Source organism: Vollenhovia emeryi, unplaced genomic scaffold (genome assembly GCF_000949405.1).
Source record: "Vollenhovia emeryi isolate VEMERY1.0 unplaced genomic scaffold, V.emery_V1.0 DF939212.1, whole genome shotgun sequence".
Classification (NCBI taxonomy): domain Eukaryota; kingdom Metazoa; phylum Arthropoda; class Insecta; order Hymenoptera; family Formicidae; genus Vollenhovia; species Vollenhovia emeryi.
In genome coordinates this window covers 773027-787802 of record NW_011967154.1, presented here as the reverse complement: position 1 = coordinate 787802, position 14776 = coordinate 773027, and the positions used below count along the sequence as shown (strand labels likewise).

The 14776-nt window shown below is 40.5% G+C and overlaps 1 protein-coding gene and 1 long non-coding RNA gene across 2 annotated transcripts; one reads left to right on the top strand and one right to left on the bottom strand.

The window, feature by feature from the left end:
- Positions 1–361: 361 nt before the first annotated feature.
- LOC105561091 lies at positions 362–2430 on the bottom strand. Its single transcript, XR_001008878.1, has 2 exons — positions 1699–2430; positions 362–1603 (listed from the first exon to the last, which is right to left on the bottom strand). It is a non-coding gene; the product is annotated as an uncharacterized LOC105561091 (long non-coding RNA).
- A 163-nt stretch (positions 2431–2593) lies between these two features.
- On the top strand, positions 2594–10064 carry LOC105561090 (protein GPR107). Its single transcript, XM_012010756.1, has 10 exons — positions 2594–2779; positions 3364–3504; positions 5784–5941; positions 6015–6166; positions 7513–7748; positions 7822–7955; positions 8023–8290; positions 8888–9160; positions 9280–9452; positions 9716–10064. Exons 1-10 carry the CDS (start codon positions 2699–2701, stop codon positions 9858–9860), a joined length of 1761 nt encoding a protein of 586 aa, XP_011866146.1. The 5' UTR covers positions 2594–2698; the 3' UTR covers positions 9861–10064.
- The last annotated feature ends 4712 nt before the right edge of the window (positions 10065–14776 follow it).

Below are 14776 nucleotides of genomic sequence, written 5' to 3'. Positions count from 1 at the left end.
TCCGACGAAATTTATCTGATAAAATGCAGTTACCGATGAAATTTGATTGAAAAACCGATCATATTTTTCATCGGATATACAAGTTAATTGGATACAACAGTTTTGTTATTATGTAATTGGATTATTCGATTATATTTAATCGGACATTGTTCTCAGTGTGTCAATATTAAATGTGTACTATGCATAACTATCAAAATTAGAGCTTAAGAACAATTTTGGAAACATTATGCTATTATGCTTAAAGCATAAAGTGCCTAGCCCTATGTATGATTTTAAGATTACCACAATACATTGTAATCGAGACAATAGATTGTAGATAATCGAGATAATAGATCGAGACAATACATTGTAATCGAGGTAATTACGTACACAAAGAAAAGATGCAGTATTTATTAATTCAGTCGGGAAATAAAATAATTTCACTAGTCTTTATGTATCATAGATAATTTTAGTCTACGCACTTTCTCGTCATAGACTGCTTTACAACCGATGGCACTGTTCTGCAGACTCTGTTTAAAAAGATCCACGTCGCTACTACTGATTGTGAGTTATATTCTGCTCTTTCTCTCTCCCCCCCCCTCTCTCTCTCTCTCTCTCTCTCATCGTATCTGTAAAGTACATTTCCAAGACATCCTCGTTCAAAGGATAATAAGAAAAAATTGTGATATCGATACATTCATCAGTGAAAACTTTCTTGATCACATTTATTCTATGTTCATTTCAAGATTCACTTTATTCCATCTATTTATTTTTCGCGACCAATTGTCTATTAGCTCGAAATTTAGAACAGTCGCGGTCATGGGCCCATTCTTACGTATGTCTTAATGTATTTTTAATAAGTTTACGACGTCCGCCAAATCGCGTTGCCTCAGGTTTTCCACCATGACTAGATTCGGATATAAGAAAATTGAGTTCATACTTAATCGGCGGAAAATACTGACGAAACAGCGTACTTCCTCGGGGAATTCTTTTTTATGACTATCACTGTATATAATTATGAGGAGATTAATATCTTCGAGGTGTGTCAAGCTGAAAATATCCACCCAGTACGTTTATCGTATAATTTTAACTATGTATCTTCCCTTTTAACTCTACAACGGCATTTGCAAAGTCATTGCTGTCTTTGAGAACGTTTTTGTTACCCAAAAATAGTAAGATCAAATTTGCGTATATTAAAGACAGTAACACAAGCACGAATGCTTAATCCCTTTAAACAGCTATTCCCGAGCAAGCGGATAGATTGTGTTCTTCGTATCCCGAAATCCTTGGAATGGCTATTCAGGTTATTGCAATCACTTTACATAGACAGGCAGGAATGCCTGGACATTTCTATAATTATAAAATACTTTATAGAAATGTTCAGGCATTCCTGTCCGTCTGTTCACGTCTGATTAAACTATGAAATGTCTCCATTTCGGACTGATGAACCGATCTTTCGGATGACAATCCGGAAAAGCTGCTTGCCCTGACCCGTTCGGTCTGCTCCTCGAAGTCGGGCATTTTCAGGTCAGTTTTGCATTGCACCATATTAGTTTCGAAGCGTACCAGCCTCTTCTGGGAGAGTCTCCCCGAGTCTTTTGCGAGAAAGACCTGTCAGGATAACCTGCAAACCACAACATGTGCTTACACTTTGTCTTTATTACCGATATTTGTCCCGCGAATCGGAGCATTCGAGGAATGTTCAATCAAGAAGTTTACCTGATATCCATTTGTTCTTATCGCTTGCAATTAACGCAAAATTGAACGGGAGTACTCGAGGATCAGAATGTTAAATGCACCTCGTATCGGCGTACAATCGAGTCAGGATGAGCGAGAAGCGGAGCGACCAGTGTTTCCTTAGCTCGGCAAATTCGAAACACAACCGAAGCTGAGCTGTGCCAACGACCGTCAGTCACAAAAATTCTAATTGTCCTAGACGTTATATGACCTATAGGTATGCCCATGTTCAAACCCCGCGTGTCATGCGCGTGCCAGTGTGATCTGCCACTTCGAACTATCACCAACGAGGAAATTATCGGAGGTCCGTTGGTCCTCAAATTGCGTCTACGTATTCGGGCCTTTAAGTAGACCTTTTAAAATGTAAATCAAAGAAGAGGTCTGTCGTAGGAATCTGTTTCTTTCGAGCTACACTTTCTACACTTCTCGCCATTTCCTCCTCTATCTTCCAAAGCGCGAGCCCATAACTCGAATCTGCTCCGAAAGAGCGAACGGTGCAAACGAAGTGGGAAGCCGCGGGCTATCGGCCATCGCTGTTCGGCCCTGAGGATGCCATAAAACGGAGTATCTCACGTCTCACAACTGGTCCAATCGAGATGCTCGGTCTTCAAGGTTCGCGCAAGAAAAAAAAAAAGTTTGACGGCCGTTTTTTCCAATCGCCGAGACGGCACTTGGACCATCGAACACTGACGCACGCGTGCCTCACTTGCGTCTTGGTGGACATTCACGCGGTCCAATTCGCGCGTTCCTTCGTCTCGCAACATCGCAGGTCGCGTTCAGTGGGCCAGCAGCCCAGCCTGGTGGTTCCGACCGCTTCCGGCCGTGCCAGGCCAGCCGGGACCGCCTCAGTTCCTGCTCGCGTATCGACGAGCGAAGGCGAAGCGTTCCCGACGCGGCGCGCGCCGTTCTCCCTTGTGATGTGACACCCGGCGGTGGTCGAGCGTGAAGACGGTGCGGCAGCGACGAGAGCCGAGAGAAAAATATGCGGCCGAGCGCGGTTTGCCTGTCGCTCCTGCTGCTGGTGGCCGCGGCGAGCGCGAGGATCCACAAGCTGGACATACGGGTTGGTCGCGTCTCCTAGACGGCGCGTCCGTCATTATCGTTAATCACGCGCCTGATAATGACCTGGGGGGGTGAAAGAGCGATGCGCGAGTCCGAGACAGCGCTTCGAAACGCGTCCACGTTCATCGCTTTATTCATCGAGTCATCATCGATTCTTGCGCGCGATAAGATAAGATCCTTGCGAGTCAAATAGAGTCAAAACGTGTGGTATACAGGAGGCGTGTATCGGCCATACGGAATCGTGGGAACCGAGTGGTATCGTTAGTGATATCATTGCGTGCGTCAATAATTTTGGAGCGCGTTACGTCGTTTCACGTCGCGAGAAAATTACGGTCCTACCAACTGCGCGATCGATGACAGCTGATAGACGTCTGGCTAGATAGGCGCTAACGCAAGGATTTTTCCGGAGCAGGGAATGAAAAGTTCTCCCGTAGAGATGAGAGTCGAGAAATGCTGGCGCGATTCGTCGGATCCCTCGCACCAACCTGTCCCTTTTCAAAGAAAACGACCCTTCGGTCCCTTCCGCCCTGCCTTCGACGAAACAGAGAATCCCCCTCGCTCACAGAAGCGTCGTTCGTATTTCAGAAAGACGGGAGGCATTACATTACCCTGAGCACATTCGGCTTCTACAAGGGTGGCATCCTGACCGTGAATCTCACGGGCTTCAAGTTCGAGCCGGCGGACGCCGAGAAAAAGCTGACACCGGAAAGCGCGAGCAAGGCTGTGGTGAGATGCTAATAATAATCAATCCATAATTTCCACATTCCGCCTTTACATCCACGGTACACTGTGGGATCAATCAAGGCTCCAATGGGAAATTTGGAGACAATGCTTTTTTTTATAAAACAAAAATACAACGAGAGTTGCTCCGCGGCTGTAAACGACGAAGAAATCAATAGCTCTTTCACGAAGTCTAATGTAAAATGCTGCAGCACTAGGTAGCGCGATTCTATCGTATTAATATTATTACAAATATCAGTAATCAAATTCTATAATCAAATTTTTCGTTTTGACTTTAACGTAACTATTCATATTATTTTATATAAATAATATGATTACATATAATGGGCCAATAAGCTAAACGAGCGATGTAGGTTTTTAAAACATTTTAATAAATAATGTGATATGATCTTAGTCTATGTATATAATTAAAACGGGAATAATAAAAGAATCCCTAAATACAAATAATTTAATCTAACGAACGTTTCGACAGTACTTTGTCTTTTTCAGCGTGTATATATTGAAAGTCAGAACGAACCCATTTTCCGGAGACTAATCCCAGTAGTCAGTTTTTAAAAAACAAATGGTTTTAAGTTGGTCCAGTAGTATCAATCCTGTTCTACATTGGCAGATGTAAAAGGGATTGGTCAAGGTGTGTCCAGCTAATTGTCGATGTTATAAAATAGTGTTTAAAAATTTCTTCGAGAATCACGGCTTCGTTCTTCCACTCTCATGTCTTGCGTGTGACTCATACGCAATTTTTAAACACTATTTTATAACATCGACAATTAGCTGGACATACCTTGACCAATCCCTTTTACATCTGCCAATGTAGAACAGGATTGATATTACTGGACCAACTTAAAACCATTTGTTTTTTAAAAAACTGACTACTCCGGAAAATGGGTTCGTTCTGACTTTCAATATATACACGCTGAAGAAGACCAAGTACTGTCGAAACGTTCGTTAGATTAAATTATTTGTATTTAGGGATTCTTTTATTATTCCCGTTTTAATTATATAGACTAAGATCACATCACATTATTTATTAAAATGTTTTAAAAACCTACATCGCTCGTTTAGCTTATTGGCCCATTATATGTAATCTTATTAATTTAATACGAGCCTAATATTGTTTTTAATATAAATAATATATTCGTATTATTCATGCAGGACGGTCATCAGAAAGCGATTGGAACTAAGTTGTTATTTTTTAACAAATGGGCGGAAGAAAATGAATTAAGTCTACGGGAGAAATTCGTCATTTCGATTAGCACGTAGCAAAAAGAACGTACGTTTGTGGAATGCAGGAATAACATTATAAAAAATTAAAAACGTGACTGATCGCAAAGGTCGACAGTCAATTTCAATAAAAGTACCTTTAATAATTTCCGTAATTTAAAACGGAGTTAGTTGTTCCAGATACTAATATTAGAAAATGTGCGTAATAGTTTTTAAAAGCGCTTCTCAGTTATGAATTCAAATAGTCATCCTTTCGAAAATATATATTACGCATCGCCCTGCAACCAGGGGCGAGTTGTCGACTCTTTTTCGTAACGTTTATTTTTACAAGCGCTTACATGTGCGTTTCCTTTGCACTACATGCTAGTAAAACTGACGAGTTTCTTCTACTGCGCGGCGTTTAAATGATCCCATCTGCCCACTCGTCACAAAGTAACTATTGAGGTCCAGCGGCTTTCCGATGGTAATTACTCTATAATTAAATTTTTCCGAGCCACTATTCCATCTAATATAAAAGGAAAGGTGTGGTCCTAAGACTCGTGCCCCAGTTTTTCTCGTAATCGAGCCTCGATTGCGAGGCAGCGAAGTTGCAAGAAGACGTCGCTCTGACGTGCAGCAACAGACACCTGTTTCTGTCTTCCGCACTCACGAGGAGAGCCGCCCGCGTTTATAAATAAGCGCGCGAATATGCGGATGTATCATCGCCTTGTTAGATTCGTGAATGACTTGTTCACGCTGCAGCACACAGCGCACGAAAGCGTTTCGTTATTTATTTTGCGGCGCATGCCGTTATTTATTATCGTTGTTACTAACAGTGTCTGTATCGATTCCTAGAAATCCTTATCTATCCTCTGTACGAAGAGAACCCTCTTATTTACTTGAAATTTTTAAATTTAATTTATTTATCACCACGACTTATTAGAATCTGACGTTATCTCTTTGGCAAAATCAAAAGTCAAGTGTAAACGATTGTAAAATCACGCAAATGACATAAGTTTCTTTTCCTATCGTTCACAGCAATAGTACCTTAATTTTGTTCGCAGTTTGGATTCAGCTTGGGTCGAACGCTGATCGACGCCATTAATCCATACGTGCACAATCACCTGGACGGGTGCTTGCTGCAAAATGTTACGAATCTCAAGACGGAACAGAAGGACGACAGCTCGATCATATACTTTACCATGGACTTAAAGAATTTAACGTATGTATTGAAACGCGCAATCGCCACGTGGCAAGCGACGCTGGAGATTCGCAATTCGATTTCGCTGTTGCAGAATGCAGGTGAACTGCAGTAGCAACGTACACGCGGCGCACATCTACAGGGATTCCAGCGCGGTGTTGCGGTATCGAACAAAGAGGAGTTCGCTGTCGGAGAGATTCAGCGATACCGCGCTCTTCCCACGGAGAAAACGGAACACGTCGCACGGTGAGTCGCGGCGCTCTGCATCGGATCGCAATACCCCAAGTTATTTCTACCCCCGTCACGCGGCAGTGAAACTATGCGAGGTGGCGTGTCAACGCGAGAGTAAATTATCTAACAAATGTCGGGACGGGACGCCGCGTACGTGCCGCGTCTCATCGATTTTCCACGTCAATCCGACGGTTAATTCCTCCACGCGAGCTGCGTTTATACTTAACAATATTGCACAACGCGCGACATGTGCGTTGGACCTGCAACATTTGGCATATGCTTAAAAACGTGATAATTATGCGAGAAGACGGATAGGCGGTGGCAGATATCTCGTTTAGCTTCCACGCGTCTTGCACAATCCGGGAGCTGATCTCAGACGCGACTTGCCTCGAAAAATCCCGCTCTAAATTGCCATTTGCTATGAATAGAGCGATGAAATCCCATCTAGGACATACGCGAAAAACGACGTCTGGTAAATGTTATCAGCAATGCGTGCGCTGTGTATCGAAAATAAACCATCACGGTATTTGCCAGATATTTTCGACACTTCTCCACCGACTAATATTAGAGATGTAAACTGCAACGGGTAGAACAGGTGCAAACTGGAGACTTGGCTTATAGTCCTGAAACGAGTCATTTGCCGCGTACAGCAATTATTATTGTCCTGACAATTTCATTTCGAGAGCCAACGATCGATTTCATTCCCCAATCTTACGACGTGAAGACATTGTATGTTAGTGATTCATAATATTAATTTATATTAATATTAACAAACACACAATGCAACGAGAGATCTTTGTTAAACATACAATTACTACGATTTTAGATTGAGCCTTTCTTCGTTAAAAAAGAACCGATACTCTTATGAGACCTTTAACATCCTGTATCTTTGAAACGAGGCCTCTGAAAAAGCAATCCTTAAAAGAAAAGGGTGTTCAAGCAACAGACTGTACAAATATGACCGAATTTAGGAATTCGCGAACAAGCGAACTTACGACGCTCGAAGCACATAATTCGCGTTATTCGGGCGAATGCTTTTAACGATGATCGATGAGCATGCGGTCACGAGGCGACATCGGTGATCGAACGCCGCCGCAGATGAGGGACGCTATAATTAACTCGACCCCGATCTTATAAATAACACAAAACTTAGGTATTTTGAAAGATTCGGTTAGGTAACTGTCTGTTTTGCGCATAGTACGTCCGTCACCAGCGATGTCTCGCCTCAATTGCCTCAATTTGCGAACACGCCGACGACGACTCATCCGAGGCTATGCCGCGGGACCACCTTTCGCGCGGGCGGACCTTTCACGCCTTTTATTTTCCGGAATTTAACGCTAGATAAAAATTCGTCTGCGCAGTGCTCGAGAAGGCCGCCGGTCGCGGCAATGACCCGAGGCTCGGGTCGGATAGCAACGCGTGCTCTCGCCTGAGACTGCCGATGACGATGGAGACGACACCCGAGGGCGAGAGATCGTACAACACGAGCCTCGTCATGTATGTCGCCAGCGAGGAGGAGGAGGGCCTGTACAATCTCTATTTTCACAATTGTCAGAACTACGACAATAACAAGGAGCCGCTGCTCGTGGATTTCACGGTGAGCTTACTTGGTGGACGATTAGGGGATTAAGCGAACGTTCATCACGCTGAAGAAACATTCCTTTCCGCAGGTGCAAATCGCGGAGATTAATAACGATAACTTCCTCAGCGCCGGCGAAATGCCATTGCCGGCTCTGTATTTCACGATGGCGCTGCTCTTCTTCTTGTCCGGCTGCTTCTGGGTGTTTATTCTTAACAAAAGCAAGTAAGTGGAACGTGGCAATACGAGTCGTTTAGAGGAATAAACTGTGAACGTTATTCGTGTGATATAGGCATTCTGTATTCAAAATCCACTACTTAATGGCTGTCCTGGTGTACCTGAAGTCCTTCTCACTGCTGTTCCACGGTATAAATTACCACTTCATCCAGACCAAGGGTGAGCACGTCGAAGCGTGGGCGATTTTATACTATATTACTCATCTTCTGAAAGGCGCCGTTCTCTTCATCACTATTGTGCTCATCGGTACGGGATGGAATTTTATAAAACACATTCTTTCGGATAAGGAGAAGAAACTCTTCATGCTGGTCATACCATTGCAAGTAAACATCGATGTCTTTTTCTTACTTGTAGGTTAAGCAATCAGTTCTTTCTTCTATTAGCACGTTAACTGCCCAATGAGTTTTGTGCGTATGTGTACACCACAGTAGAAGTTTTATTATCGTAAGGATATAATGATAAAATATTGTGCAATATGATTACACTAGGCTACATAATCACAAGTAATATATTGAGTTGCGCATTTTTCACTTAATGTTGTCATCCAGCAGTTTGTGACATTCAACACTTTATATTAGGTAACATTAATATTTTACGAGCATGTTAAAAATCTCGTATTAGTCACCGGTGACCATCAGGATATTACTAAAAAATTAGATGCCGATCACTGAATATTGCGGCAGTTGACGTATTAATATCGTTTCGGTCCCCAAAAACGCCTCAATTTAAACTAAATGTAAAATTATTAGAACTAAATTTAAAAGATGCAAAACTTCGTTCTTCAATCAATTTTAGTTGAAACACAATTTTAATATTCTTCTTTATTATCGAGGCATTAAAAATCGAAAACTTAAAGTGTGCAAATTGCATGTGCGCATATAATGAGCGTGATGTGGTAACAGAAATACATTTCTTCGTAGGTGTTGGCAAATGTGGCTGAGATAATAATCGAGGAGAGCGACGTGGGTAATTTACGTCGCGAGACTTCGCGGGATATGTTCATACTTGTCGATTTGGTGTGTTGTGGCGCAATTCTATTTCCGGTGGTGTGGAGTATTAGGCATTTAGAAGAGGTTGCCCGCACGAACGATAAAGCGGCGATGAACTTGCGCAAGCTCATGCTATTTAAGCATTTCTACATTATGATAGTCTTCTACATATACTTCACTCGTATTATAATGTACATACTCAAGGTACGCGATTTCGTGATTTACGGTGATTTGCACGTATCAATCTTACGATTACGGTCGCGGGTCACGAACCGTTCTTTGATGTATGACGAAAAATTTTGATAACCGTCTTCCCTTCGTAGATTACAGTGCGCTTCGACTACCAATGGCTCGATGAAACGTTCCGAGAAATGGCAACCTATGCATTCTTCGTTCTAACAGGCTACAAATTCCGACCAGCGTCCGCGAATACGTATTTCACGGTACCGAGTGATGAAGTAGAGCCAGACGACGAGGATGACAAAACTGATGTCGTGTATGTATCGAGATAACCTGTCATGTATAGATTGTCATCAATCCTCGCATTCTCTATTTCTTTCCAGAAAATAAAAAAAAAGATTCTCGTAAAAATTTATTTAAACTGTATCTAATTAATGCATGAGAGACTTAATGAGTTCGTTTACCGAATACAGCAAAGTGATATATTTGCGTAATAATAAATAACTGTTATGAATAATAGCAGCCTTGCTCACTTTTACTCCATTTGAAATCTTTTTAATGTTTCGGTGTCTTTTTCAGCATTTCCGGTGGTAATGGAATCAACAGGGATTTCAGTACAGTAAGTAAAATGCCGAGAGCGGTGAGGTCTGCGACTTCAAAAGTCCCATCTACTGAAGAGGAACGGCACGCTCTTTTCCACAAATCCTCTCGCGAGTACGACTGAGGATAAATCGTGATAGACCACATTTTGCGACGATTGCGCCTATAATTTGCGAATCTTTCAGGCTGTCTTTGAGGCTTTAGGATTGAAGGGACAAACGAGAGCGCGACAATAGGCGAAACAAGGGTGAACTGAATATGTGAGAGAGAGAGAGAGAGAGAGAGAGAGAGAGAGAGAGAGAGAGAGAGAGAGAGAGAGAGTGTGTGTGTGTGTGTGTGTGTGTGTGTGTGTGTGTGTGTGTGTGTGTTTCTTATTGTCAAATTTATGTTACATTTTCTCTCGTTAGAGGAGGAAGGAGAAAAGGAAAGAAAAATACTTTGTATCCGCAAATGTACTAAGTTTTTCAAATAGGTGAGCGAGGAATAGAAATGAGCAAAAGACCGCCGATTGTTGCAACGCAACACTATTAAATTTTCAATGAAAGAAAATGCAAAATCAATTGAAATTTATAAAGTACTTAAAAAGTAAATCACAAATGACTGTCTTTTTCAAAAGGTCAAGGTATTTAAATAATGTAACATGTTCAAACACAAGGATAAGAATGAATCACACAAAAATAACTCGCCAATGTACTCGCTTAACGATTATAATGTGAATTGCGTTAATGATTTAACGCGGAACATGCAACAGCAAAATTAAAAATATTTTATAAATTAGCATTGGCAGAATTGAATTCATCATATTTGTAACAATTTAAAATACAGGAAATGCTCAATCATACACGGCCAAAAAGTTATAGAAGTCGGCAATTTGAGTCGGGATTCACTTTCACATTCTCTTTATAATTCAGATGTAGCTAGTGACTTTTATATCTGTTTTCAAAGTTGAAAACAGACTAGAGTGGACAATAATTAAAAAATGATGACAAAATTATTTTGGAAACGTGCAAAATTAGATCCACATTTAACCGAAAACCATTTTTCAACGAGGATATAAAAAAATTTTGTATTGCATACGCATAGCGATGAGTAATCGTGGCTTATTCACGATCGAGATGCTTCATATTTTAACAGGGTAACTTTAGTATATGCATTTCACTCGATCGCGGATTTCTCAATCCTCTTCCGCTTTCGTTGTCCACCGTTCAATCCAACATTAGTTGAGACATTTCTTGTTTAGCTTCTCTCTTTTTCCTAGTGAAATATTCGATTAGGGTAACTGCTCATCTTGACGTTCCACAATATTATGCAATGTTGCGATTTCTAACGTGAAAAATGCGAGCGACGATACGAGCGCCTTTTTCGACGCGCCTTTTGTAGTCGGTTTTCCGTAGGCATTTAGAGAAACATTTCCATTTTCTGTTTTCCCATGACGCACGCGCTGAATATTTTCTTGGTACGAGAATCCCATCTTGTGCGGACACTTTTGTATCGCGATTCGTAATTTTACTTTTAGACAAGCGACCGAATTAAACGGTACAATAAACTTATCTAACAATATGTGTCCTCTCGCGATATTATGCGATACTATTGTACTAGGATTAATGTAATTATCAATGGCGGATCTATTGGTACAATAATGAAGCTCAGCTTCCTAATCATAAGAGTATACAAAAATTTATAGCTCGCAGAATGTGCCGAAATGTATTGCTTTTAAGTCGTGACGTTTGCAATGTTCTTCTTAGTTTTGAAATGTACGTTCGTTATTTTGTTAATTACTAATTATAGATCTATAAATTCGTTATATATTGCTAAATCTAACTTTCTTTGAGAAGAGATCTCCGTAGGAATATTAATCTTTTAGAAACATTAGACAGACCACTGAAAAGATAGATCCGCGATTGACTATGGTACTTACTATTATATACACACATTGTCGTTACATTCAGGGTCATGTCTACCTATAAACACTAGCTGAAAGTTCTAACTAGCAAAGATGTTGCCCCATCGAAGGTAAACACGGCCTTGGTTACACCTGTTATACTTATATAACTTATGTCGTATATATCGATTGGGACACGCAGAGTTGAGAGAATAAAGCGGATATTTTTATGAATATGCTCTGTTTTATTTCTTCCTCCTGCTCCATATGTGTATTTGCACGTGATTAGGTACAATGTGAAAAAATTATATATAAAATTACAATTATTATAGTGGATAATATTGAGACCATCTATTAAAGGTGTGTATCTACATACGTCAGTAAATTTACACCTTGTAGGTAAAAATTATTACCTTATGTAATAAGTAACTGTGTGCTTTTAATTGTGTAAGTTTTGCAATTTTTTGTAATTTTTCGTCATGTATAAGTATTTACACAACAAAGAGTAAAGAAAATTGTTTTGTAAAAGTACATTTTATATATTTCCGTTATTAATAATATAATCGCTACACTTATCAAGTATGTAATTTTATATACTTTTTTACAGTGTATCATACACGATAAAGTACTGTCGGAAATTTGCAATTTCTTCGCGTCAACAATGAGACTTGAAAACCAGAAAGAAAATCATTGATTTGGTGAAGGTTAATCTGTATTTATTTCAAGAAGCTGAGTAAACGATTGAGAATTTTAGTAGCCGACTCAGTGCTAACGCAAAACTTACTTAATCCCTCTGCAGCACCGTTATTTTTCATTTCCTGGCCCGATGTGCGCATCTACCCTTAAATACGTGAAAAATATCTCGATGACGACTAACATCACCAAGCTCGCTCCTAGTGAGCGAAGGTAATCCTTTCACGTTTCTCGTCTGCAAGAAAAACGAACGTGACGCTCGATGAGACGGGAGTCGTTCCCGTTTTTCCGGTAGAAGATTAAAATCATGCGATGCGGGAGCGTCATCAAGTACATTAAAAAAAAAACAAGGAGCGCCCGATAAGAGTCAGTGCATGATGACATCGAGGTGCGATCAAGTAGTTTATCCGGAATTTTACATTAGATAAACCTCTCGATTAAGATATCTTAGAAAATAAAACCGTAATAAAAAATCTAATAGCACTTTAAATATGAACCAAAAGTATTCAAAGAAATGTATGATGCAAGATGACAGTCAAATTAAATTATAGGTAATATAAATTATATGAAGTGAAACTTTTGGATCGCTAAATCAACCAAACGATAAAAAAAAAAACCATTTTTGATCAAGCTAATTTTGTCTTCTTGACCGGACAATATTGTAGTGAATTTTCTATACCTTTTTCAACATTTTAACTGTTGTTTTAATTGCTGATTATTTATCAGTCTTGAAACGTAATCCGTTGGAACAGTAACTCCGAAAAAAAAGGATAGCTTTTCCCTATGTCGTCGGACCTTTAAGCCTCTAATAAATTAAATTGGCGACGAGTTAGTCGGCAGTTAGACTCAAGTCAATTTACATTTCATGGTAGAGGCGCGAACAGAGGTGCGATAAAGTACATTTACAATGACGCTGTTTTTCATCGCTTTCGTCGTATACACGTACGTTTTTACGGTTGCCATAAACGCCGCCTGCGGTTTTGCATTGAAACGCGCGAGGGGGAGAATTGTCAGTTCACCTTCGCAAGGCGCGAGTGTAGAGGCGAAAGTTAAAGAGATCCTACGAGATCGGGGCCTCCCGTGCGCAGTTTCCGCAGCGAGCATGCTGAGGAAAGAAAGGAAGAACTTGGGGCGTAGCTGGTACAGTTTTTACACAGCGAACGTATGGTAGCTGAAAAATATTTTATGCTTTGGTGTTGCGACTGACTTGCGTTTATAGATCGTATATTTCGTCAATTTACTGATAAAAGAAAAATATTCCTTTCACGGCAGCAAGTATTCGTGCCATGTATGAAAAAAAACACTTAAGTCTAATATACAATGTATTTTCGCAACGAGAAACATTCTATTGTATTTTAAACAGGCGAATCGGTACGCTTAAAATTTGCCGACGATGCACGATTGTGCAATGTATAATATTCAGGTTATCAGCTAGCACAAGCTTTTTAAACGTGTTTATTGGCTACAAAATAGAATGTTTCTAGACGCAAAGAGCATAGACAGATATTAGATCAGGCTTTAACGAGACAAGTCGGCGATAATGTCAAGAGAATTAGGTGTCGATGCGGTTGAGTGGGGCGACCCAATAAACGTCCAAATTTAATTAATAAACGTAGCGGAACTATCGGGGTTAAATTTCGACAGGAGGTGAAGACGGCATCTTCGCGCAATGTCTCGAATTTCATAGGAATTCAGCCCAACGTGGCAAGGGCCAATCCCGGCGAGCCCGTATTTACGGGATCGTCCAACAGCCCCTAGAGAACTATCCTTTCCTGTCACGCACACATACTGTTCGGCAAACCCTCGCGTGCTCGATTATTTCAACGGTCTGTCACAAAGTGGCGGTGACGGCAGCAATATTCGGCGCGACGGATTTGCGACAGTTTATTTCGGCTGGATATTGCGACAGGTATTTACACAGCAAATTCGCACGTCGAAATAAAACTTGCGAGAAACGTCCGTCGAGCTCGGAATTTGCCTGCACCCTCGTAGACGACCCGGCGTATGGAACTATATCAATTTTTAGCGGAAAACAAGGGGGTCATTAGTTCTTCCTTATAATCCACGGCGGACAGCAGCTCAGTATTTTTCGTCTCGTTAGATTCAATTTCGGCTGGATACCCGGTTAAATGATCTAGTATTACGCCCTAACGCTATAATTATTGAGTATACATATATAATTTCTACTATTTCAAAATATTACATATTTTTTTCACAAAAAGAAATAGATCAATTTAATCATTTACACATTGTAAATAATGTAAAAGCTATTAGAAAATGCAATTTCACAAATTTGAGTCGTTTGACGAGAAATTATAAATCAATTACTTTGACCACTTGAGCAGTTTTAACGTTTAAAGTCGATACACTTGCTGTTTACTTATGCTTTATGTTCATCTTCTTTAGAGGCATTATCTTATTCATGATTTCCGATCGTAGAAGAAACTGGTACCGTAATCGACGAC

Bases quoted from the DNA above. Each gene is read 5' to 3' on its own strand.
- LOC105561090 (XM_012010756.1), top strand. From the start codon at position 2,699: ATGCGGCCGAGCGCGGTTTGCCTGTCGCTCCTGCTGCTGGTGGCCGCG. The intron at 3,505-5,783 runs GTGAGATGCTAA...TTTTGTTCGCAG, and splicing joins AAAGCGCGAGCAAGGCTGTG to TTTGGATTCAGCTTGGGTCG. The intron at 6,167-7,512 runs GTGAGTCGCGGC...TCGTCTGCGCAG, and splicing joins AAAACGGAACACGTCGCACG to TGCTCGAGAAGGCCGCCGGT.